This window comes from Elgaria multicarinata, chromosome 2, assembly GCF_023053635.1.
Source record: "Elgaria multicarinata webbii isolate HBS135686 ecotype San Diego chromosome 2, rElgMul1.1.pri, whole genome shotgun sequence".
In the NCBI taxonomy this organism is placed as follows: Eukaryota; Metazoa; Chordata; class Lepidosauria; order Squamata; family Anguidae; genus Elgaria; species Elgaria multicarinata.
In genome coordinates, this window is record NC_086172.1 from 44175117 (window position 1) to 44202497 (window position 27381).

The 27381-nt window shown below is 42.0% G+C and overlaps 1 protein-coding gene across 1 annotated transcript in view; it reads left to right on the forward strand.

Moving 5' to 3' along the window:
* The window catches only part of LRP2 (LDL receptor related protein 2), a 173790-nt gene extending 147165 nt beyond the window's left edge, over positions 1–26625 (forward strand). Inside the window, exons 65-80 of the mRNA XM_063118309.1 lie at positions 1781–1912; positions 3353–3484; positions 4938–5081; positions 6614–6779; positions 7243–7371; positions 8072–8292; positions 9103–9279; positions 13792–13911; positions 15599–15689; positions 16783–16850; positions 17004–17124; positions 20709–20838; positions 22781–22891; positions 23369–23476; positions 25192–25263; positions 26369–26625. Of these exons, the coding sequence (XP_062974379.1) occupies positions 1781–1912; positions 3353–3484; positions 4938–5081; positions 6614–6779; positions 7243–7371; positions 8072–8292; positions 9103–9279; positions 13792–13911; positions 15599–15689; positions 16783–16850; positions 17004–17124; positions 20709–20838; positions 22781–22891; positions 23369–23476; positions 25192–25263; positions 26369–26530 (2084 nt within the window). The 3' untranslated portion in view covers positions 26531–26625. The remainder of the gene's footprint in view (positions 1–1780; positions 1913–3352; positions 3485–4937; positions 5082–6613; positions 6780–7242; positions 7372–8071; positions 8293–9102; positions 9280–13791; positions 13912–15598; positions 15690–16782; positions 16851–17003; positions 17125–20708; positions 20839–22780; positions 22892–23368; positions 23477–25191; positions 25264–26368) is intronic.
* Positions 26626–27381: the final 756 nt, after the last annotated feature.

Genomic DNA, 27381 nt, shown 5'->3' on the forward strand with positions numbered 1-27381 from the left:
ACACTGTTCCCTCCACCACACTACTACCGTTATGATTACATGGAGAAGAAAGACACTAGTAGAATCCCTCTTCTGTCAAAATAATTTTCTTTTGCAAGAAGGAAAGTTCTCATTGGACGCTAAGATTGGTAGTTTTTTTTAAGTGTTAGTTTGTAGGGTGTGGCCCGTTGGCGCAGGTTGACCCGGTTCCGTGTGATTCCTCACGCAGAGCTGGGTGCACGGGGCTCAGCGCTCCTCAGGAGCGCTGCGCCCATCGGGGGTAGGGTGGGGGGAGCGGGAAAGTAATTATAATTAAAAAACCCTTGCCTTCAGTGCATGAGCGTTCGTTCACTCTTTCCTCTTAAAAAAAAAATGGCGGGCACAACGCCTCTCCTCCTGAGGTTGTCGCGCCTCACATGTAAACAAAGGAGGGATTTCGCGTTAATCACAACAAAAGACCTTCCCTCCTCCGTCGCAGACTATGAGATAGGTCTAGCTAAAGCCATAGTGTAAGTGTGGTTAGTGATAAAAAATAAAATAGAATCTATACATAAAATAAGCAGAAAGCAGAAATTACAGCATAGGCAATAAAAACAGTGCCCTACATATTAATAAAGCAAGTTATGGACCAGTAATAAGAAGGGATTATTACGGGGAACCTGGGGAAATTTCCTCTTCATCACAGCAATTAAAGCTGCAGGTGCCCTGCCCTCTTTTAAATCTGGTCACTCCAGTATAGCTCCTGCACCTTTAACTGTTGTGATGAAGAGGGAATTTCACCAGGTTCTCCATATATACAAATGACACCTGTTGAAATTCCCTTTTCAATACAACTGTTAAAGATACAGGAGCCCTGTCCTCCTTTTCATATGGTCACCCTACAGTTGCCAGCAGTAGGCCCCCAATGTATTATTCCCATGGTGGAGATGGCTTTGGATACACTCAATCCAAGAGTCCGCCTTTTCCTTTATGAAACTGAGCCTCTTGCCTATCCCAGCCTGAGGCTGAGGTAGACATTTTCCCTCCCATTGGAAGCAGTGGTAGAAAAAACACTGCCAGCAATAGGGGGAAAGATATGTGTGTCACCTCCCCACTGTGTGTCCCTCTCAATCCCATTTAGGATTGCTCTGTTAATTATTTTTATGACCACAATTTTATCTGAAGCAGCAATCTGAATCAAAGGAACATAACTGGGGCAGACACCATCTTTTCCCTGCATACTTTTCAGGTATGGGGCCCAGTGTGGTGGTGTGGCTAAAGTGTCAGACTGGAAGTCGGCCATGGAAACCCAATGGGTGACTTTGGGCCAGTCACACACTCTCAGCACAACCCACCTTACAGGGTTGTTGTGAGGATAAAATGGAGAGGAGGATTATGTATGCCACCTTGGGTTCCCTAGAGGAAAAATGGCGGGATAGAAATGCAATAATAAATAAAAAAATACCTTCCAGCATTGTCATAGTATGGAGCTGCTTGTTATATGTACTTAGCCCTAAAACTGATCTGCAGTCAGTACTTGTTTTTCTCTTAGTACTAATGGATGGCTCCTTTGGTCAAGCTTATATTATACAACCATGTTTATCAAATGTTTGCCCCAAAAATATGGAAATTCAGCAACAAAACTGGAATGCAGGTGGCATTTTTCTCCAGCCCTGGTCTGTCATTTCTGACACCTCTGTAATGCCTGGTTATTTTTTCTAAGGATAGAAGAGGACTAGAAATGAAGTAAATAATCTAAAAGATACTGTGAGTAGTGAGTTTTCTCCTTTTACATTAAAGTTATGATTCTCATTCTATTTAGATTCAGGAACAGGAAGAACCTGTGCTGAAAATATCTGTGAACACAACTGTACCAACTTAACTGAAGGAGGATTTATATGTACCTGCAGGCCTGGATACAGTCCTAGTGAAGAGAGCAGAAATTCCTGTGATGGTACTTTTCATTTTCAAATTGTTTTATGCCTTAGAAATGTTCGGTGATGTTACTTTAAGAAACCCTTTTGTGTGTTTTTCCTTATGTCATTGAAAAGTATTTTCACCTCTCTTGACAATGAGCTTTTTTAAAAAACACACACACAAAAAAACAAAGTGGAATCGTCTTTCTTTCATAGCATTTTGGAAGCCAGGTCCTAAAATATTTTAGGTTTCTATTGCCATCCTGTCTCAGATGTCATTCCACCCCACACACACATCAAGTTTATATCCAGAACATGGCCAGTTTGGGGGATACCTTTTTCGGGGATGATTCTTTGTGTATGTTGCTTCCTAAAGACTCAAGGAGGGTTTTGCCAAAAAAAGGTGGCTTATAAATCTTTTAATAAATACATGTGGAATGATTTAGAATGCAGTAGCTCTTTCTCATTTAAAAATGTAATTCTGTTTTGAGAACACTACTATTATAGATAAGAGTATTATTATTTATTAATAATATTTCTATACCACCTTTTTAGCCAAGAAAGATACCAAGGCAGTGCACAACCATTCTATGATAATAAAAGAGAATGTGTGTCTGTCAGCGCCATAGCTCCAACCAAGACCATGAAACTTGGTCACCTGAAATTTGGTGTGCATGTTAAGGGGACCCTAGGAGTGTGCATTGTCGGGTTATTTAGTTATTAAAATGCATTACTTCTAATTAATTTGAATGTGTTTGTGTGTTTGAAGCGTACGTTGTCATCTTCAGTCACTAGGTGGCAATCTTGCCTAACTATCACATAGCTTTGCAATTTGAAGCTGGGGTGGGGAATAGTCCAAGTGACAGAGTTATATAGGTGCCCCTCCCCTTACTGTGGGGTAGCCCCCCCCGCATCAACAGAATGGAGTGGACAGACCCCTCCCTTAGGGGAGCATCATGGTAGGAGCTGTTCCTAGTGATGCCAGTGGCCGTGCCCTCACTCAGGTTGGACAAGCGGGATGTGCCCAACTCTGACAGCTGCATAACTTTGCTTGAAGGCTTTGTTGTATCAAACTAAGGGCTGTTTCAACCTGTTCAAAGCTGGGACTGTTCACTAGTCTAAAACGAAACCATAAAAATAATAAACCATTAATAAAAACAGTAAAAGGCTAGGATGTAAAATAAATTGGATTAGATCCAAAGTACAGTGAACAGAAGTCAAATAACCTCAAAAGGCTGCATAATGTCGTTGCTGCTGCTGTTGTTATGCTTAACACTGTGCTAAAAGATCTACACAAAGGAAAACCAGTCCCTTCTTGTACGCGCACAATGGCCATGGTCACGCAGAACATTAAGACAGGGTTCTGGTAAATTCTGGCTTAGTGTGAACAAGCTGTGTGCTTCCTCTTCCTTGGCTCCTCTTAGCAAAAGCCGCTAAACAAACCAGAAATGCTCATATTTATTTCTCTTTGCCTTCAGACGTCAATGAGTGTGAGATCTTCGGAACTTGCCCCCAGATTTGTAAAAACTCCAAAGGAAGTTATGAATGTTTCTGTGCAGAGGGATTTAGATCTGTTGGGGATCAGCAGGGAAATCAGTGTGCAGCCAATGGTAAGCTCAGCCAGCACTTCCATTAGAGGTGAATCAAATTCAAACTCTGCACTGTACACTTTTCTTTCTGAAACAAGCCTTTCTTCTTATCTTGGCCTCAATGCTGTATTGCGATATCTATATCTTTTGCATGTGTCTTTCCAGTCCAGTTGTGTGGAATTGTAGTTGTAAGGCTCCGTCAGGTCCACTGCCTGCTGTGTCTAAAAATAAAACAAAACAAAGCACTCCTTTACATCTTCTTAAGCTTCCAGAAAACAAGGGGTCCGTTCATGCTATAGTTGGTTGTCAGCAGGAGAAAATTAGCTGTAAGTCATTTCTCCAATGACAGATTATATTGATATAAATCAAAGACCCTTTGCTGACAGATTGTCATTTATGGTTCATGGACTGATGGAGATAAATAGAACGGGTATAGCCCATTTATAGTATCAGTCAGGTGAATTCTATCACACACAAGAGGATCACAGCTGTTTTTCGGTAATGCCTGAGACCCGTACGTGATAAAAATTTGAGTAGGTGGAAAGTTGCTTCAAACAATGATAAGAAAAGGGAGCAGAAAGCTTACTAGCTTGATGCAGAGAATTAACGTATATAATGAGCTATTCTAGACTATGCTGTATGTTTTAAAAGAGATTTTTTAAAATAACTTTGCTTTATTGAGTTTTCCACCACACATATAATCAAGAAAAAAGCAAAAAGTTATCCTCCCTTTACCCTCGCTGCTCTTGAAAGGATAACTTTTGGTAGGTTAGTTAAAAATATAACAGGTTCATTTAAGATAAAGATAATCTCTGAAAACTGCCAAGAGCTTTGGCTACTGGGTGGAATAGAAATGTAAGAAAGAGACGGGGGAGAGAGGGAGCAAGCAAGCATTTGTACAAACTGCATCCCAGGCAACAAGATATTATTATATCAAGAATGTTTAAACATTGCACAATGAAAGTGTGCAAGGAATCTCAAGATGGCAATACCTGCAGCCAAAAGCCAGGATTTCTGTGCCATCAAAGGGATTTGGGGGGTCCTGTTTCTCAAGCATCTTTTCTCCATGCTGTGTGGCAACTGAGATAAATTTCAAAGGCTGTTTGTGATATAACCTAGGGATCAAGGAGAAAAGGTCAAAAATGTCACTGGGGTCATAAGAAATAGTGCTTTGGATCCTGGTCAAAGATGCCCTTAACGCATAGGCCTACTGGAACTTACTACCAAGTATAAGTATGGATAGCAAGAATTTTAAAGTCATAGCAGGGAGAACACAAACTGTGTAATAGGTATTTGCAGAAATTGTCTCTAAATTTTACAGATTAAAGTGCTTCAAAATGTGCTCCAGAGCAACTTTAAACTTTAAAAACTTTATTTTGTGCTTGCCATGCCAATTATTTCTCTTGCATCTCTTGATGGACAGAATTGCTAAGCATGATAAGGAAAACAAACCCCTATATTACTGTCTTTCTAGGTAACCCACCAATCTTACTCCTACCTGACAATGTCCGTATTCGAAGGTATAATATGTCATCTGAGCAGTACTCTGACTATATTGAAAACGAAGAGCACATCCAAGCCATAGACTATGACTGGGACCCTGAGGGGTTAGGCCTCAGTGAGTATATTTGAAGCTTTAACAGCTAATCCCTTAACTATCTGTTAGAAAGGAAGCTTCTCTTTTGATTTGGCTGCAGGAAAGAAATGAAATATATTTATGAGCTCTTCACATGTATTCCCATGCACATACCCCTGTTACCAGAGAGGTGGACTTCAATCTTGGAGAACCTGTTTCGAGTCCCATTTCACTGACGGATTTATTCTATGGATCTTGGGCAAATCACTATCTCTTAGCTTCGATTCCCCGTCTATAAAATGGACATGATAGTGGCTTGCCTCTCAAGGTTGTTGTGAAAGTGAACCTTACGAAAATCATAAAGGACATTCCGAATTTTGGGGTGAAGGAATATTTTCTTTTTATATCATAGTAGGGTGACCATATGGAAAGGAGGACAGGGCTTCTGTAACTTGAACAGCTGTATAGAAAAGGGAATTTCAGCAGGTGTCATTTGTAGGCATGCAGCACCTGGTGAAATTCCCTCTTCATCACAACAGTTAAAGCTGCAGGAGCCCTGCCCTCTTTTGTATCTGATCACTTTAGTATAGCTCCTGCAGCTTTAACTGTTGCAAAGAAGAGAGAATTTCACTAGGTGCTGCATGCCTACAAATGACACCTGCTGAAATTCCCTTTTCTATGCAACTGTTAAAGATACAGAGACCTGTCCTCCTTTCCATATGGTCACCCTATCTCATAGGACTGTCTCACACATGTGTGTCTGCAGCGTCTTCCCATACTTCTCCAGCAACATCTAGCCGGGGAAGCCACATGGCAAGGCCCAGCGATATACAGTAATTGCTTCCTTCCCGTGCATATACTATCCAGGGAGATGTGCTCCTAGCATTGGATGGAACCACACTATTGATTTCTGCTATATGGCCTCTCCATCTAGACTTTTCTAAAGCAACATTGGAAGAAATTACAGACACACAAGTTCCTTGATCCTGTAGTAATGTACTAATTGGGCAGCATGACGTGTAAACCTGGACCACTGGTTTTTTAATGTGTGAACAGCCCCAGAAAGTAGGACCATTGACCATATAGCCCCATATTGTGGATGCTGACTGGTAGCGGCTTTTCAGGGTTTCCGGCAGGAGTTTTTCAGCCCTACCTGGAACCGCTGGGAATTGAACTTGGGACCTTCTGCATGCCAAGCATATGCCCCACCACTGAGTTATGGCCCTTGGCCAGTAGCACTGGAGGCTAAAAAGGCTGCCCCCTTTTTAGTCTCCAATGTTAATCCCTTTTCTGGTGGTGTCCTAACAGCATCACAGAATATAACATTTCACCAACCTAGTACTTCTATGGGGAATATTAAGCCATTGGTGTGTTCATTATGGGCTTTCTCTAATTTAAAGATGCCTATATTAGATTCCCATTGCTTTTGTTTGAAGGAATTTTACTTCTATTTTATTGCCTCAACAAGAAGCCTTGAGTGACATTAGGGATCTCAAGGGCCCAGTATTATCCAAGAAAACAGTTATTCTTTCCAGTGACAGCACAAATGAAAGTGATCCTTGACCTTCCTGCAGGTGTCGTCTACTACAGCATTCTGGGACGCGGTTCAGAGTTTGGTTCAATCAAACGTGCCTATATCCCCACATTTGAAAGCAGTGGAAATAATCCTGTGAAAGAAGTCGACTTGAATCTGAGATACCTAGTCAGTCCAGTTGGTTTAGCTGTGGACTGGGTTGGGAGGTAAGCAAAAATGCTGGATGAAAATGGTCTAGGAAACGTTGCTCATATTTGTGTATAGAAAACATTTTATGAAGGTGTCCCAATCCATCAGTGCCGCAATACTTTATCCTCAGTTGTTCTAGATTTACATATGCTGAGTGGGTTTGATGTGGGGATGGGTTAGGTGGATCTAGGCTCCCATATAGATACAGATAAATGTTTGAATAAACATCCTCAATTTCAGCATACAATTGTAGGGGTGATGAGTACAGCGTGTGTGTGTGTGTGTGTTGCTAGGGAATCATGAGTCAGAATTCCTGGCAGATTTGGCTTCTCATTATATCCCAATCTGGCCATTGTCTCTGAATTTTTGTATTTGATTACTGAATGTTAAACAACAACAACAACAACAAAATGACTTTCTCAAACCTAGTAGCCAAACACTCAGATTTTTTAAAAAAGCGTTTAATTGCATCCCAATTAGGCACCTTTACTGGACAGATGCTGGGACAAATCGGATAGAGGTGGCAAAGCTTGACGGGAGATACCGAAAGTGGCTCGTCTATTCTTTGCTGGACCAACCAGCAGCTATTGCTGTCAACCCCAAACTCGGGTGAGCATTAACTCTTTGATGGGTTATCTTTCACGGTTTTAAAAATAAATATCTAGCTGCATTGTCAGATAGTAGTTTTCATATAATTTTAAAATGCATTTAATCAATATAACACATGTGAAATAAAGGGCAGACTCCAACGGAGCATCCCCAGCAATTCATTTCCACCCCACAGATTCCCTTCCACAAGTAGTGGGTCCTGCTCAGGGCCAGCCCTACCATTAGGCTGGGTGAGGCAGTCGCTTCAAGCAGCAGATGCTGAGCGGCTGCAGCAAGTGGTTCAATCTACTCAGCAACAACCCCCTAAGTTAGCCAACTATCTGCAAGTTCAGTGGAGAATGTTGTCTCATCATTAATGTGGAAGACAGATTCATCTGCCAGTCCAGGCAGCTTGTGCGAAACGTAGAAAGGATTTGTGTCAACGGATTAATTATGATCGCTACAGGGCTATGGGATAGAGGGGATGAGTTCCATCCAGTCTGATCATAGAATCATACAGTTGGAAGGGATCTCAGAGATCATCTAATCCTACCCCTTACTGATGCTGGAAATCCCACAGCAAAGAACTGCCGATGTAGGAAATACCTACCAACTTGATTCCTCCTTGGTGGAGATTTCTCTCCCCTTTTCCCAACATATTCCTGTTGTGCTTTAACATGCTGTACTAAACCATCATGAATACTGGTTCTGCTTTCCTTAGGCTAATGTATTGGACTGACTGGGGAAGGCAACCCAAAATTGAAAGTGCTTGGATGGATGGGCAGCAGAGGCAGGCATTGGTCTCTGAGGACCTTGGCTGGCCGACTGGCCTTTCTATTGATTATTTGAACAATGACAGAATCTACTGGAGTGATCAAAAGGAAAACCTAATTGAATCTATGAAATTCGATGGAACAGACAGGAAGACCGTTTTGCATGGAGGTATGAAAGTTAACATGGATGGAAGCAATTCTCTCCCCTCCCCCCGCCCAAGTGTTTCCCAAGACACCTGGAATCTGACCAGTTGATACTTCTGTGGTGGCAGATGGAGTTGTTTTGTTGTGGATGCAATATGGGATAAGGGGCTTACATTATTGGACTCTCAAAGCATCTGCATTACACATGAACAGAGATGTTCAGGTAAAAGCTGGACACCTCCGTTTAAAGAGGTGTTTAAAGAGGGTTTGATCCAGTTTGCACAATCAAACTGTTTGGGAGGAGTGGGCAAGCATGCTGGTTCCCCCGTGGTTGTCGCTTCCAGTTTCCCAAACAACCCAGAAACACCCTGTTTTGGGGCTGTTATTGTTACATCCAGATCCTAACTTGTTTAGGGGTTAAACAACCCAGAGTTAACCTATGGTTTGTTTTGGGGGTTAGGTCTGGGTTGTTTAACCTCTAAACAACCCAGAGTTTCCATAATTATAACAACCCAAGAACATTTCTGGATTGTTTGGGAAAGCAGAAGTGACAAGCACACAGGAGGCTGTGCGTTCACTTGCTGCTATGTGGCCATGGCTAACTATGAGTTAAACAACCCATAGTTCACTGTTACATATGAACTGGGTCTATGTTTTGCTTGCAAAATTCCTATAAGTCTCTGATATTTTGCTTCCAAATTGTGTGTTGATTTCATCCAGTACAAATCCATGGAAAAATGAGCAAACAGTGCTTTTGTTTCAAGTGATAGCTAGACCAACAAGATTGCTAGCTCTTTGTACGTTAACTAACATGCTGTTTTATTTCACCGAGAAGTTAGCAGCCCATACAGCCTTGATGTCTTTGAAGGCCACCTTTACTGGATATCTAAGGAAAGAGGAGAAGTCTGGAAAGAAGACAAATTCGGGAAGGGAGAGAAAGTCAAAGTGCTGACTATAAACCCCTGGCTGACTCAAGTCCGCATCTATCACCAACACAGATGCAACCAATCAGGTAATGCCCCGTCTTGGATGCCGCATCATTACTATCCAAAACCAAGTAACAGTGTCTTCAGAGAAATTAGTCTGCCAAAGATCAGATCTCTCCATGCATGATATCAGTGTTTCTAAAACCATAGAACTGATGCTGGCAGGAGCCCTTATCCAGTTAGATATTTAATAAATATTAGCAAACAATCTCTCTTCCTTTGTAGTTTACTAATAAACTATGGCTTCTTCTCTTTCCTGTTTCCTTGCACCACTGTGCATAATTGGCTGCTTGTCACCCCAAAAGCTTGAAGGGAGAAATTGCAGCATTTGCAGAGGGATGAAGGAGGTTTTGGTCAAAATAACAAGCCCTGATAAAGGCCTAGAATACTCCTTCCTCTCCCTCCAGGTTTCTCAAGACCCTGGACCAAATCGCAGGTTCTCACAAGACGTCACAACTCAAAGCCTCGCGGTTGTGATTCAGAACTTGTTGCCTCTTCCTTGCCCCCAGCAACCTCCCCCCTCCTCACAGGCCTGCTGGGAAGAATGAGGGAGCTACGTTCTGCCAGGGGGCGCTTTCTTGCTCATCCTGCAGTGTCCTGGCTTCTTACACAGAGCTTTAAGCTAAAATAAGCTGGTATTTTGGGTATTCTGGCTGTACCCGTCACTGGAATGTGGCTCTCGAGAGCTTCCCTGAAACTGAATTCTGCCCTTGAGTTACAGCATTGTGGTTGGCAAATTGCATGTTGGGAGTTGTAGTAGAGGCATGAAAGGGAGCTGGGAGGAAGAGGAAGTGAAGGGAGGAGTCAGGAGGACTGCAGGGGGATAATGTTCAGCTTGCATTTTCAGCCTTAGTGTAGGCCGAGTGTCTATGTCTTGACACTGCTGCCATGTTAATGATTTTATTTCTTTATTTCTTTATTTATTTATTTCATTTCTATACCGCCCAATAGCCGAAGCTCTCTGCATAATAAAGCATAAAGAAGTATTTAACTGGCTGTATCTGGTGTTTTGGGATGCTTGCAACACAACAAGCATGAATGCAACAACAAGTTGTGCTCTTGTGCAGGGGCTAGAGCCCTTCTGCAGGAATTCCCTCTTCCACACAGCTAGAAGAGCCCCCCTGTCCCCTTTTGCACCTGACCACCTGGCTGGTTCTTGTCAGGTTCTGAAATGAGGCCCAGTCTAGATTTCCTTGTGCACAGAAGCATTTTAGGCTCTCGCCAACAGACAGAAGGTTGTTGGTATCAATTTTAGGAGTACTGCTCACCTGTCAGGGGAAAGTAGGTTCGCTGGCAATCAGTCTCTCCACCTTACCCCAACTGGGTGATTTAGCGCTGGCAAACCTGACAGCACCAAGCTTTTATTTAGTGGCGTGCGCGCAATGCAGGAGCACTTGAACCGCACAGTATGTGCTGAATCCAGGCCTTCCTGGGCAGCACCACTTTGCGCCTGCAGACTACGCCTAGAAGGGCATCTTGCATACATGTGGCCTTTGCTGTATCAGGGTGAACTTCTCGTGGCAAAAGGCTGAAAAGAAAAACGGCATCGTTTTTCTTAAAATGCACAAGAAGGCCGGTTATGAGCCAGAGAGGAAGCACATTGTTTCTGTTTTATTACTGCTATTTATCATTTGTACATCATGTTTACCTCATGGCAGAGACAGTAGCTGCACCCCCCTCCTGCTTGCATTGCCCATCACAGGTCTCATGGGCTGTTCTTAGCTGTCCTTGTCAATGGATGCTCTGTAGGGGAAGGCAGTTTTGCTTGAGGGACAGGGAACAGAATGTATATTGAAATGTAGTTAAATAGCAAGACTCTCCCTAGGAAGTATGCCATAAACTGAAATATGGGGCAAAAGACTCATAATACAATTTCTTGTAATGCCTGCTAATGCACCCCCAGTCTACTAACCATGGTCAGGGATACAGCTGAGGCTGGAGATTGGGACCAAAGTCCAGGACCTGACAGCCTATGGACTCCCCCAATGCTCCCCCCCTTCTGAGAGCAGGGTCACCTGGGTCACCATGGGCATGACAGAGCTGACAGTGGCCACCACATCTTCCTTTCTTCTTCCTTTTTAAAAAAGCATTTTATTGTCAAGGGGCAGCCAGGGAGGTACATCACCATCATCATTATTATTATTATTATTATTTCTTACCTTCCTCTCCCTCTGGATCGAGGTGGGGAACAGCATTGAATAGAAAAATACATAAAACTGATTAAAAACATATAAAACTAACACATTATTAAAATAGCAGCCAGGCATCTTAAAATTCGACTGGGTAGGCCTGCCGGAAGAGATCAGTCTTTATATAATTCAGAAAGTCTGTTAAGCTGGCGGATCTCTCCCGGCAGGGCATTCCACAGTCTGGGAGTGGCAGAAGAGAAGGTCCTCTGGGTGATGGTTGTCAGCCTAGTTTTGGCAGACTGAAGTAAATTCTTCCCAGAGGACCTGAGTGTGTGGGGCGGATTGTATGGGAGAAGGTGATCCTGCAGGTAACCTGGACCCAAACCCTGTAGGGCTTTAAAAATAATAACCAACACTTTATACTTCACCTGGAAACTAATTGGCAGCCAGTGAAGAGATTTTAAAACTGGTGTAATATGGGCACCCCTAGGTGTACTTTTGACCAACCATGCTGCCATATTTTGAACTAATTGAAGTTTCCGGACTAGTCACAAAGGTAGCCCTATGTACAGCACATTGCAGAAGTTGAGCCTCGAAGTTACCAGCATGTGCACTACCGTCTTTAGGTCTTCCAACTCTAGGAAGGGGCGCAGCTGGCATATCAGCTGAAGCTAAAAGTAGGCAGTCCTGGCCGTCGCAACTATCTGGGCTGTCATTTGGAGCACTCCCAAGCTACAAACGCAGTCTTTCAGGGGGAGCATAGCCCCATCCAGAACTGATTGACACACCTCCAAACCCAAGTTGGGGCCTTTGACACTAAGCACCTCCGTCTTGTCTCGATTCAGCGTCAGTTTATTTTTCCTCATCCAGCCCATTACATGGTTACAGATACTCATTTTATTCTAATTACTTTTAAAATCCATTATCCTTTTGTATGAGAAAATAGTGCTTATTCCCAAGTAAATATGTTTAGCATCAAGGCAGCAGTGGAGGCAAATTCCTTTTTATTCCTGTCATCATGATGGTGCTGTGATTTCAGTGAGTTTAAAATGCAAAACTGCACGTGCTCAAGGCTATTTCTTGTTTTTAATCAGGGTTGGCAAAGAGGACTTTTGTGGCAGCTTGTGGGAGGTGCTCTAACATATCAGGAACATAGAAACAGTTGTAGAGCATAGAATGATGGTGTATGTGAAGAGTTCAGTAACGTTTGCTGTGTGCGTCACAATTCCTGTGGAATTCCGTGCCTCTGGAGGTCAGGCAGGCGCCTCCTGAAAACATCTTTATTCCAAGAAGCCGTTCTTTAACATGCAGCCTTGGATTTCTGTGTTGTTGTTTTTTGCTTCTTTTTAAATTTTGTTTTAATTGTTTTATTCTGTTTTTATTTTCATTTTTACCTTGTACACCGCTCCGAAATTTTTCAATGGGGAGTGGTATATAAATATTCTAAATAAATAAATAAATAAGTAAGTGATATATTATATAGGTGGCCATACACAAGGCTATATACTTAGGCCATACACTTAGCCATATATTATTTATTTTATTTATTATTGCATTTATATCCCACCTTTTTTCCTCTTAAGCAACCCAAGGCGGTGTACATAATCCTCCTCCTCTCTATTTTATCCTCACAACAACAACCCTGTGAGGTAGGTTGGACTGAGAGTCTGCAACTGGCCCAAAGTCACCCAGTGGGTTTCCATGGCCGAGTGGGGACTAGAACTCGGATCTCCAGACTCCCAGTCCAACACTTTAGCCACTACACCACACTGGCTCTCATATACATATGCCTATATACTTGTTCATGTTCATATACACATGTCCCCACACATCACCCTGTGGTGCAAGGGAGGCCATACATGGTCAGATACAAGGGAGGCCATATATATAGCCATAATATACGTGGCCTTGCAATATATAAGGGAGGGCCTAGTAAGGCCATTAAAAGTCCAAATTACTTAGCGGGGCCATTGATCTTGGTTAGGAGAATGGGAGCTCTTTGCAGTGTTGCTTGCGGCTCCCAGCATCCTCTGCCTCCCTCTCCTCCTTTTGAGTTTTGGAGCTAGCTGTGGTTAGCATTGGGTCTTCACCAGCAGAATACATATTCATAGTCATGGTTGCAAACTGTGAATGGTGAAAACACCAATAGAGAGGTAACACCACCCATAGTTACTTCCACAGGGAGTGGAGAATGACCACAATAGAGGGGAGAAGAAGCATCGGGAGTGTGCAAGATCATGGGGTGCTCCTGATCTTCTAAGAGATGGAGCTCTGAGACATATGCTCTGAGTCTATGGCTTAATGAATGCTACTGCTTCCATATTCACAAGTTTTATCACCACCTCATAGAAACAGATCATGTTAGTCCCATGTAAAGATATTCAGTTGTTTCTTTGCTTACCTTGACAGTGTCCAATCCATGCAAAGATGTCTGCAGCCACCTCTGTTTGTTGAGACCTGGAGGATACACCTGTGCTTGTCCGCAAGGGGCCCGTTTTGTAGAAGGCAGCACCACTGAATGTGATGCAGGTAAAGAGGACTCCTCAGGGAAGACTCAGAATGCAAGTTTTTCCCCCCCTTTTAGTGTATCTAGACTGAATGAGGCTTTACAGTCTTGAGACTGTAAAGTTACTGTAACTAAGCCTAAGTATTCTTCCTGGGTTGCCCCTGTCTCCAGATGATGATGATAATGATGATGATGGTGATTCCATGGTATTTGCACAAAACCATGTATTTACAGTAGGATGATATTATTCATGAGCCATTAAGAATATGACTTTCTACATTAATCAAACACTATCCGGTGCCATAAAATCCCCTCATAAATTACCATGCTTTCTTCTGGCTGATGTGCAACAGCTAATAATTGCATTTCCTTTATCGCTTACAAAAGATTAATTGTTCTGAATTTCTTTCCTTACAATTGTTGAACATTTATGGAATTAATACTTGCTTATGGGATGATAAAAGGTTTGAAGTGGATTTGCATTTAAATAAGAAAATAAATTATAGTAAAAAAAGAAGAAAAAAAGAAAGAAAAAATGGAATTAAGTGCAACAGGTTTAGACCAAGGCCTCTAATCTCAGTAGTGTTTGTTTGTGTGTGATTCAGCTCTATTCAAAGGCTCCTTGTACACCATACAGTTTTGATGCACTCTCAGGGATGTCTCTGAACATTCATTCTTATAGTTTGCAAGGCGCTACCCATGACAGCGCAGTTACCATGTGTGTGCCATTTCATCCATAGAAGTAAACAATGCACAATTTAGGAAAACGGCTTTCCTGGTTCACCAACCTTCATAGATTATTAATATACATTTGTTGATGTATATGGTTTCAGCCATTGTCCAGGATCCAGCTTGCACTAAGCAGTGACCCTCGATGGGGGAGTGCGTTCCCATACACATCAGGCATATCCAGACAAGTTCAATGCAATATATGGAGTGGACAAATCTGACTGTTCGTTTCCACAGCTTTTTGATTTTGTTAACTTTTTGTCTATACGAAATTATATACATATATTTTTGCACTTCTCTTAATGTTCCTTTTTTAATTATTATTATTATTATTAATAATAATAATAATAATAATAATAAATTTATTTCTTGCCCACCTATCCATTTTGATCGAGGCGGGGAACAACAGTGAATATAAAACACATAAAATTGAATTAAAACATAATATACGTTGTTAAAACATCCTAAAATCATTTTAAAAGCATCCTAAAATTACACTGGATAGGCCTGCCAGAAGCGATACGTCTTAATAGCTTTCTTAAATGCTGATAGACTGTTAAGATGATGTTTCTCCTTCGGCAAGCCATTTTTGTTGGCATTTTCCCTGATATATGCCTTTTCGTACTCGATTTCGCCTAATGTCCGCATTTTTATACGCAGTTGTTTATCGGAGAGCTATCAAGTGGGCCTTTGGTGTGTAAGCAGGTCTTTTGAATTGGATGCTTGTTTTTACCCTGTCACTGTGTTTTTAATTGCTTTTTAATGTATGACTTTGAGTATCATTTTTGGTAGAAAGGCGGGGTACATATTAAATAAATAAATATCATAAAATTAGGAGAAGTCTGAAAACTGAAGATTAATTGCATTGAAATTTGGTCCTGAGAATAATTAGAGATCAATAAATTAGCTTATGTTTTGCAGGGTACATGTGGATTTTTAACATATGCATGGTTTCCCTTTTTCTTCTTTTTCTTTTGGTAGCCATTGAATCTCCTCCGACAATGCCACCAGCCTGTCGGTGTATGTATGGAGGAACGTGCTATTTTGATGAAAGTGGGCTTCCTAAATGCAAGTAAGTCTATAGGGAAGGGGCCATGCAAGAAAATATCCAGTTTGGGCTGCAACCAAAAGGAAGTGTTTGTTTATTTGTTACAAACGTTGCTGTGCCTCACCTTTCTGCAACAAGTACACTCACAACAGCTCACAAACAATGCTGAAAAGAAGTGCAATAACGAGCAATAAAACCACCAAATATAATTCCAGCAGTTAATTAGTCTGAAGGGAGGCTACACAAGTATGGATGTATGCATGTTGGGGCTCACTCCATGGGGATGGGAACCCTGGCCAATTAGATGTCTCGTTCCCACAGACATCTAATTGTTTGAAAACAAACAAACTCCGCTTATGCGTGATGCAAACATTATATCCTCCCCTGCCCCCGCAGTCTGAAATGGTTCAGCCCAGCAACATGTCAGTGGGGTTTCTGTTCATGTACTGAAGCTCTCAAGATTCCATTCCAAAAGTATTTTTATTGCTGGATCTGATTTGATTTGTACCTTGCCTTTCCACGAAGAAAATGGCACTCAAGTTGGCTAACAATCATAAGCACTTTAAAAAAAACCTCAAATTGATGAAAAAACGTAGTTAAAAACAATGGTAACATATTACAAATACAGATAGAACATACAAAACCCACAGAATAAAACAAACAAATAAATGTGTAATGCTGGATATCAGTTGCTGCTGAAATGTTGCCAGATGATACAGAAAATTGCAGAAGATGGGTAATTTGAAATGCAGCATTATAAATAAATAAATTTCAGAGAGCAAGTTAATCAGTGTCCTGCAGAAACATGCAAAAAAAGAGCAAAGGCACATTTACACTCAGCTAAGCCTGTAGAGGCCACTGATGCTCCACTGAAACCAAATCCCCTTAATGTTTAAAAAACAGAAGTCCTTCATTTGTGACTCTGCATTCCTGCACACTCATTTCCAAGCAAAGGGCAAGCGAGCAAGTGTGTGTGTGTGTTACCATTGAAACATGTAATTACCAAGGAATGAGTTTTAAAAAAACCATGCCATGTAGATACACCGTACGGAGTGCCATAAATACAGCTAACGTTTCTACAGTCCATTCCAGTCAGGTATCTCACTTCCATTTACAGATGCTCGTATGGCTACACTGGAAATTACTGCGAAGCAGGATTGTCAAAGGGAGTGCCTCCTGGGACAAGTAAGCTTTGAAATGTATTTTTATACAGAATAACCAAGCACGGGATGGAACCCGTTTGAGCGACAACCAATCTATCGGTTGTTGTTCAGGCAGAATTGAAGTTTGAGCGCTGTCCTCCATTTTGTGCACTTACCCTTTTTTCTTTTCTGGTAGCAGCAGTGGCTGTGTTGCTGACCATCATCCTGATCGTAGTCATTGGCGCGCTGGGCGTGGGCAGCTTCTTTAATTACAGGCGGACAGGCTCCCTCTTACCTACACTTCCCAAACTTCCGAGGTAGGTATCACACAGGATGGTGTTTGACCAGAGCCTCAGAAAGCATCAGTTAGTTATGACAATATTCCCTGAAGCCATAAAGGGGGTTGTAGGGTTCATGGCGACCTCTGCAAATAACCTGCAACAAAATCATTCATGTTTTGGAAGAGCTGTAATTTTTCTTGCAAATTCCAGTGTTTCCTCAGAAGTAAGTCCCACTTTCTTGAGTGCGGCTTACTCCCAGGTAAGTCTGTACAGGACTGCAGCCTTCAACTTGGTTTAAAGATTAGAGGAAGAACAAGGATATTCATTAGTTATTGTTTTTTATTATTATTTTTTATTTATATAGCACCATCAATGTACATGGTGCTGTACAGAGTAAAACAGTAAATAGCAAGACCCTGCCGCATAGGCTTACATTCTAATAAAATCATAATAAAACAATAAGGAGGGGAAGAGAATGCACCAAACAGGCACAGGGTAGGGTAAAACTAGCAGTATAAAGTCAGAACAAAATCAAGTTTTAAAAGCTTTAGGAAAAAGAAAAGTTTTTAGCTGAGCTTTAAAAGCTGCGATTGAATTTGTAGTTCTCAAATGTTCTGGAAGATCGTTCCAGGCGTAAGGGGCAGCAGAAGAAAATGGACGAAGCCGAGCAAGGGAAGTAGAGACCCTTGGGCAAGTGAGAAACATGGCATCAGAGGAGCGAAGAGCACGAGCGGGGGAATAGTGTGAGATGAGAGAGGAAAGATAGGAAGGAGCTAGACAGTGAAAAGCTTTGTAGGTCAACAGGAGAAGTTTATATTGGATTCTGAAGTGAATTGGAAGCCAATGAAGAGATTTCAGAAGTGGAGTAACATGGTCAGAGCGGCGAGCCAAGGAGATGATCTTAGCAGCAGAGTGGTGAACAGAAACCAACGGACTGATGTGAGAAGAAGGAAGGCCAGTGAGAAGAAGGTTGCAGTAGTCCAACCGAGAAATAACCAATGCATGAACAAGAGTCTTGGCAGAAGAGACAGACAAAAATGATCGAATCCTGGCAATATTATACAGGAAAAAACGACAGGATTTAGCTACTGTCTCGATATGATACAGCACCATGTACATTGATGGTGCTATATAAATAAATAAATAAATAAATAAATAATAATAATAATAATAAAGGAGAGCGAGGAATCAAATATAAAGCCAAGACTACGAGCTTCCTTGACTGGAGTAAGTGTAACATTATTGACAGTAAGAGAGAATGGGAGATGAGGAGAAGGTTTAGGAGGAAAAACAAGCAATTCAGTCTTTGCCATATTAAGTTTCAAACGACGATGAAGCAACCAAGCTGAGATATCTGAAAGACATGCTGAGATATGATTGTGAACATCAGGAGAAAGATCCGGAGATGAAAGATATAATTGTGTATCATCGGCATACAGATGATATTGGAGGCCATGAGATTGAATAAGATTACCCAAGGGCAACATGTATAAAGAAAACAACAGCGGGCCAAGCACCGAGCCTTGCGGAACCCCTACTGAAAGGGGAAAAGAAGAAGACGAGCTGCCATTAGCCAACACGCTGAAAGAGCGACCCACTAGATAGGAGGCAAACCAGTTATAGACAGAGCCACAAAATCCGAGGTCATGAAGGGAATCTAAAAGAAGATCATGATCAACCGACACTTTGGCCCTTTCTACACCTGCCTTTTTTCCCGGGATCATCCCTGGATCGTCCCTGTGTGTCCAAATGACACACACGGGATCCCGGGAGCAGGCAGGGACGATCCCTCCATTTTCCTGGGATAACCGAGACCTCGGTTATCCCGGTTTTACCTGCAGTCCCGGGACGATCCCAAGGATTGCGGGCAGTGTGGGCGCCCATCCTGGCTTCTTCCCTCCTCCCCGCAAACAGCAGAGGGAAGGAGCCGGGACGGGGGGAGTCCAGGGACATCAGGCGAGGGGAGTGGGCTCGGGGCTTTTTTAAAACAACAACACCCCACTTTTTCGCTGGAGCACAACTGCTTCTTTAATTACAGACAGACAGGCTCCCAGCTCCTGTTTTTGTTTTTTAAATGATTGGTGCGACGTCTCTCTTCCCTTCCGGGATGTCGCACTTCAGTTTGGACACCCTGGGACGATCCCGGAAGCAAGTAAGTCTGAGATCGTCCCCCCTCCCTTCCTGAAGACCCTTAGGTGTAGAAAGGGCCTTTGACTAAGTTAAACAGTGAAGTCACAATAGAGGCAACCCACAACTGTCCAAATCACTCTCCAAATTTTGAAGTTGATTTGAGCAGGACTGAGCTTGTAGCTCAGCCACTGATCCCTCATGAATGCAGGAGCCCCCAGAGTCTGTGGCCCTTTCTACACCTAAGGATTATCCCAGGAAAATGGAGGGATCGTTCCTGCCTGTTCCCGGGATCCCCTGTGCGTCATTTGGATGCACAGGGACGATCCTGGGAGGGAAAGGCAGGTGTAGAAACGGCCTGTGTTGCTTTCCTCTGTTTCTACACACTCTTAATCCATACCACATGAAATTCCTCTTAAAAAGTTCTTCATCGCAATTGGACAATGACAATTGGTTGTCACTCAGCTCTTCATTTTGAAAAAGAAAGAAATCATTTTTAGCTGTGCTGCTTCTCAGTGGGATCTTTGAAGGGGCTTATTTACCCCCCAGTAAACTCCCCCCAGGAGTTTACCTCCTGTGCCAGTGGGCTTATAGAAAGGGGCAGCATAAGAAATGTCTGTGGAGGGCTATAGCCTGTGAAGGCAACTCTAAGGGACATGGCAGGTTTCATAGTGTGCATTGCATGTCCATGTGGCATTGCACCATTATAAATGAAGTTGCTGCACGCATCTATTTCGTCACGCCTGTCATAGTTTCCTGCCCTGTGGAATAAACATGCAGCTAGCTAATAAAGCATGTCAGTAAAAATGTTTAAGATTGATTGAACTGTCAAGTGTAGCTTTTTCTATGGCCCTGTATTTATTCATTTGTTTCTTTCATTTCTATAACCGCCCAACAGCCGAAGCTCTCTGGGTGGTTCGTAACAATTAAAACCCTAATATACGGCATGTTAAAATCTAACGTCAAAGTTTATCATTACAGTATAGAATAGAAATAAAAACCGAAATAAAATCTAGCGATGGCAAAGATTTAAAATATAGTAAGAGATTTAAAACAGCAGAAACTGACAGACTGAAATGGCCGGGAAAATAAGGAGGTCTTCATCTGGCACCGAAAAGAGTACAACACGGGCAAGTCATTCCAGGGGGGTCATTCCACAACTGTGGCGCCGGCCACCTCACTTCATTGGTCAGGGGCTCCCAAAGAAGGATGGTTGAAGATGATCCTCGTCACCATATCAACCAATCCAGACTTTCCTTATCCCCAAGGAATATTTCACTAACAGTACAGATAATCTAAGTTTATGTGTCAGTGGAAAGTTCCGGATGTGGTGTTTTAATTTCTTTTCCTAAAGAAATTATTCAAAGGTTTGTTTTTGTATCCTATGAAAAGTGGTTGCCACGTTAATCCCAAAGAATGGAAAATTTCTTAAGGAGATAACATTTATTGAGCCATCTCCGGTTACTGAAAACCAATATGCTTCTTTTTCAAAGCTTAAGCAGTCTTGTAAAATCCACGGAAAATGGCAACGGGGTCACGTTCCGATCTGGAGCCGATGTGACCATGGACATTAACGTATCTGGTTTTGGAGCTGAATCCCCTATTGACAGAGCAATGCAAATGGTAAGGATGCTTTTCCTCCGAATAAACTGCCTCTTTTCTCTCTCTTACGATTGTATTATGGTGAGAAACATTTTACATAGGAAAAAGTAATATATATTCTAAAACGATGATCATAATCCGCTAGGAACTTCACCTGTGCACACTCAATTGAAATAAATGCATGTGTAACAGACAATTGGGAACTCTGCTCTCTGTGAATATTGTACTAGAGTTGCCACATAACTATATTAAAAGCTGCACCATCAATTTTTCCTGTAGTGGAGCATATTCTCGTACAGTTAGCTCCTCCTAATTCGTCTGAGTGGCAGGGCATGTAAATTAGCTGAACTACATCGTAGCTGCAGGATGGGAGTGTTAAATCTCCACAGCCAGAGGGGAAGGTGGGTTTTCCGGTTGTCATTCAGCTCATTGAGCCTGCCCCCTGCCCTCTGCCCGGCCTCCCAGCGGCCTCCATCCACCCCTGGAACGCCCCTAGCTTTACCCCAAAGCAAGGTCACCACTGACAGAGAGAGGAAAGACGGTGATAACCTCAGAGTCAAAGAAAAGGTTGTGGTAAGGCAGCTACTTTTTAAAAGCACAGTTTTGGGGAAAAGGCCTGTGGTGGCTGCACCATATAAATGACACAGCACCACTGTGCAGCTAGCACAGGGTATGTGGCATATATAGACCGTCACCTGGTTGCTGGAGTTGTTCATACCTCCAGCCTTCTTTTGACTATAGCTGTCTTCTTTTCTTTCTACTTCTTTGCCCCTTTCTTTTCTCTTCAACCTTTTGCCTCAGTGCTTCTAACACACACACACACACACCCTAAAAACCCCCTTATATAGCCTTCTTTGGAAGTACACAGGAACATTAATTGAACTAGAATCCATAGGAAGGATGTAAATGCAGCTACTCCAGACAAAAGTGGAATTCACTTTAACACCTTGGCACTCTTGGAGTTTCGCACCCTAAAATGCACTACTTTTCAGCATCCTTGTGCCAGCTGCCCTTCTACCCTTTCATTCTGAAAGGGGAAAAATATGTATTTTGATTCTGTTCATTTCTGTCTTCCTTCAAACAGGAAGCTAGGTGGTCTCGCCCTCAGCAGCTCCATTCTGCCTCATAGATCCTGAGGAAGAGCCTTCAGTTCAGCATGCCATCTCATTTGGAGGGAGCTCGGATTCCCCCCCCCCCCATCATCATTGTCTTGCTGACTTTGAAATAGCACATTTACCAGTTTTATTACTGTTAGTTACTTGAAATGGGGTTCTTGTAGTATTCATCTGAATACTACAAGAGTAGGCAACCCCTCCTTCATCAGACACTTGATTGGAGCATCTCAGTACTCTGCCCTATGCTAGCTACACTCCTGTCCTGTCCTGGGGGAGAAAACAAATTCATAATGTAAAGCAAGAATAATTTCTCCAAATACAGCATTTTTCCACCATAGAAAATAAACAAATCATATATTTTTGGTTAATTAGCAGATTCTTTTAAAAATTCTACAGTGAGGCATCTATTCTGAGATTGTGTATTTGGGTATTTCCTTGCCAAATGTGTTTTCTTACTGCTTTTATAGGGACTTGCTTTTTCTTGTAGGGTATTTTTCAGTGACTGATGGAGAGATGCACTTATTTCTCCCAGCTCTTACATGATTTATGGAACGTCATTACACAACCCCTCTTGGGAGCATTAGCTTGATTTGATGATCTCATACACTATTCTTTACTGATGACATTAGACGCAATAATGAATGGCAAAGTTCCTGCTGGGTTGAGTATATGCCAGGAGAGTACATAGTTTTTAAAAAGAGGGGAAATGTTTATCTTCCCAAGGATTAGATTGACTTGCAGTTCTTCTCTTGGCCATAACTTTTCTTATGCTACGTATTACATTATGCTTGGCTTTAAGAAGTTACAAAACTTATATTAACTTGAAAATAATATATCTCTGTTCTCAGAATGAAAACTTCGCTGTGGAAACAGGGAAGCAGCCAATCACTTTTGAAAACCCTATGTATACAACAAAAGGCAATGGACCTGGGGATATGAACATAGCTCCTCCCACACAAGTAAGAAAGTAGATTAATATGTATTGTTTCCTTGAGCCTCGTGTGGCGAAGAGTGGTAAGCGGCAGTTTCTGCAGCCAAAACTCTCCCCACGGCCTGAGTTCGATCCCGGCGGAAGCTGGTTCTCAGGCAGCCGGCTCAGGTCGACTCAGCCTTCCATCCTTCTGAGGTCGGTAAAATGAGTACCCAGCTAGCTGGGGGAAAGGTAACTGCGACTGGGGAAGGCAATGGCAAACCACCCCGCTACAAAGTCTGCCAAGAAAAGGTCAGCGAAAGCAGGCGTCCCTCTAGGAGTCAGCAATGACTCAAGTGCTTGCACGAGAGGTTCCTTTCCTTTTCCCCTTCCTTTCTTACTGGACCCCTTTTAGATTGTCAGCTGATCTTGCTTTCACCTATCACCCTTTTGTAGTTCCATTTTTCTTCAAACAGCTCCTTGTTTGAATATCTTTGTTCAGTCCTCTCCAACTGTGTGGCCACAGGTAACTGCTTCCAGCAGTGAAGAAAATGAAAACTTTGAGAATCCTGTCTATGCTACATCTGTATCTGCCAGTGCTCCCCAGCCTCCTGCAAGTACAGAAATTGCACAGGTAATAGAAATGCTGCTTTGAAAAACGCACCAGAATCAAACGTTGGGGTGGGGGTGGGGGAAGTTATGCTTTGCAGAGCTCTCAGATGTAAAGCTTTTATTTCTTCTTACACCCTTTCTTGCTCTCTTTTTCACTATATGCATGCTTCAGCCTGTTCCCAGGCCAATAAAACATGCTTATTGCTTTGAAAACCATCCCTTCTCAGTGCAGTATGAGGAAGTACTCAACAATGATTAATTTCTCAAAAAGACAGGGATAATATGACATAGATTTGTATGTCTAGGCTTGTACCTCCTAGACTCCACCCAGTTCTTTTCCCTGCCTTCAGTTCTGAAATTATGGTTTGTTTAAACCACAGTTTACTGTTACATCCAAGCTGGGAAACTGTAGTTGAATCCCTGCTTACTAACCATGATATACTTAGTAAGTGGCCATGCTGTGTCAATGAGCCTGTTTAGACGTCACACTAAGCCACAATGGTTATGTCACAACTGGCTGTTGATGGGCACTGGGCAGAGACCATAGCCAGTGGGTGAACAGACAGGGATGTCAGGCAAATCTGAAATAAATTCAAATGGATTTCTATGTATTTGGCCCATGGATTCTGCAGTGGATCGTCATCTTCTGAATGGCACCCATTCCATGGGGTTGTGGACTTTTTTATATATAGACTTTCCAGAATTGTATGGAAATGCATTCGTATTAAAGCATGCAAATTATTAAATATGCTAATCTATGTCTTTTTAAAAAAATAGCCCACTTTTTGTGCATTCTGCTCACTTATTAAATGCAGAACTAAGAAAAATACGCAAAATATTGTGAACCAGTGAGTTTTGTAAATGGCGGTAGACATTTTTTCAGACTTTTCAGAAGGGGAAAAACATCCAAATCCATCAATGAATGGGCGGCAGAACAAAGGATGCCTGACAATATGTGAAAAACACACAAAATCCATACATCCCTTCCTTAAGATTGCCTTCCTCCCTGGGCACTTCCCCAGCAGATAGGTTAGGAATGGTGCCATCATCAGCCATGTTACCAGAGGCATCGGAGGCCCTGCCTTTGCCATGCCAAATGTCTTGGAAGCTCATCACAGTCACGTTGGGGCCTGCTTAACCTAGTCGTGCTTCTGTTCTGATGTTTCCTCTCTCCACCATAGCCTTGGGGCTCATCACTACCAAGTAGGATATTCCATTATGAAAGCGTTATGATAGCGGTATATAAAAGGCAGGTGCCACAGTACTGCTTCATAGCAGTATTGAAGTGCACTGCAGGATCTACGCTACTGCTTTATAGAGGTACTGAAGTGCACTAACTACTGTTGGGGCCCATGACACATCTACACCAAGCAAGATATAACACTATGAAAGTGGTATGAAAGCGGTATACGGTATGTGTCAATGGATCCCAACAGTTGTCAGACAACTTCATTACTGCTATAAAGCAGTAGTGTGGCTCCTGTCTTTTATATACCGCTTTCATAGTGCTTTCATAGTGGAATATCCTGCTTGGTGTAGATGAGCCCTTGGTCTCTGCTGTAAGCACAATTATTGTTCTTGAAATTTTGTTAAACTGGGTGCTTAATTGTGAGGCTTTATTTGTTAGGACCTTTCTGTTTTTTAGCTTTAGTTGACTGCTTGTCACTAAATCCCTACTGAGCCAAAATGCTAATTAGTAAAGTTTCAAACTTTTTTTTTTTTTTTTTTAACTTTCAGGAGTCAAAGTGGAGCTTCTTTAAAAGAAAACTGAAACAGAGTACCAACTTTGAAAATCCAATCTATTCAGAGGTAATGTTGAGTTGTCTCAAATTCATTCTTAGCAAAAGAAAATGATGCTAGATGATATACAGTATCACTATCTATTTTATTTTATTTATTTAATTATTACATTTTTTAATACTGTCCTATAGACAAGGCTCTCTGGGCCGTGCACAATTAAATCCATAAAAATACAATACGTATACAGTAAATTTAAAATGTTAAAAATTTAGGAATGCAATATAAAATCAAGTAAATCACAGTCCAGGGAAAGCCTGTGTGAAGAGGTGCGTTTTTTGGAGGCGTTTAAAAGATGTTACATTTCCCCCCTTCCGAACTGCACAAGGGAGGGTTTTTTTTCAATACTCCTGGTCTATTGTAACTCATCCTGTAACTCAGCCTAAGCAAGTTTAAGTGAAGCTAACCACATACGGCTTCCCTGTTGTTTACCTCAGCCTCCACTTCCTTCCTGCCTCCTCTGTTGTTTCCCTGTGTTGAATTTTGTATGTAAGCTCCTCAGGGTAAAGTGAATGAACATGAGGGGCGGGCAGGTAGCAGAACAGGATCTGCTCGTAGATCTCTGGGTGATTGGCAGCTGGTTGGCAGTTTCTGACTCCCTATGTTTTAACAACAGCGGCAGCAGAAAGGCTTTTCACCCTCCTAAATTAGGCTGCTGAAATCAAGAAAGCTTAGGGGCGGCAGGAGTATAGGAGTAGATTTTTTCCCCCTGAAAGCATTTGTGTGCGAGTTCCAGTTCTGATGCTGAAAATAAATTCCTGGGCTGAAAATGTGCTCAGAGGCCCCCTGTTCACAATTCGGTGCCCACTTTCCTAAGTGACTATTTTGCCCCTGGCTCCAGTCGGTGAACCTTCAAGATTCTGGTTGAAAACGGTAGATCCGACAAGTCTGAAGCCTGCCCCTGCCTTACCCACTGATGGCACTATGTAAAAGACGTGTAAATCATCATGTATTTCCTAAGCAGGGGAGGGGAGTTGCTGAGGGACACCCATTCATCATGTATTTCCTAAGCTGGGGAGGGGAGTTGCTGAGGGACATCCATACATCTCATTAAAATGGTAGACCCCCAGTTCCTGTGAAGACTAGAACCAATTGTGCAGCGTATTTATTGTTTCAGATGGAAAAAGAGCAACAAGGAGAAGCGGAGAGTGCACCTCCCCCATCTCCATCACTCCCTCAGAAGATTATCCTCAAACGAGATCAACCGCTAGCCTATACAGCAACTGAGGATTCATTCAAAGACACCGCCAATCTAGTCAAAGAGGACTCTGTGGTATAACTAGCTCAAACAGGGAATCGTTAGACACACCCATTTGCACATATATTTTTGTAAACAGAAGGAAAAAAATGGTTCACATCTCTTTATAAAGAAATATATTTAGTCTTTAGCTGGAGACATCTGTCGAAACCATGCCTTGTTGTTTGTTTTTTTACACATGCCAATGCCTATTTTTATGAGCAATTATCACGGTGTACTATATGTATATCTTTGCACTGACACTCTCTGAAAGTAATGTTATAAATATACTGTATATTTGTAAATTTCTGAAAGATTATTTGGTTGTGGATGTTTTAGTACGAATTTATTCTAAAATTGCATCATTAGGGATACACCCTCTATAAATGATTATACTAAATAATATAGAGGAGGACATCTACTGAGTTACAAAGACCTGCAGAACATATATTTATAGGCAGCACTCTGCTAAGTATGTACCGGTGCTTCTGTGCATCTTTGCTATCTGTTTTATATACCAGAGTATGTGGGGAAAAATAGGTGCCTCTTTGTACAATACTAAACAGAACATAAACAACTTACATCACCCTGTCTTGGGGACCTTAACAGGCGGCACAACATGTTTTTCTTGTACTAATATTTTGTCCAGCGGAAATAGAAAATTCTTACCCTCAAACATCATCTTTTTCCTTAAGTCCCAGTTTTAAAATGTCACTACTGGTATCTGTAGGAAGCTAGGATGTGTTTAATATTTTTACTACTTTCACCTTTGCTTTAACAACCTCTTTTATTGATCATTAGTGGAATAATTCTATTCCCAGCTGAAGTCTCTACAAGTCATTCGTATATTGTTAAATTAATAGTAGCCAGCTATCCAAAATGCTTGATTTGTG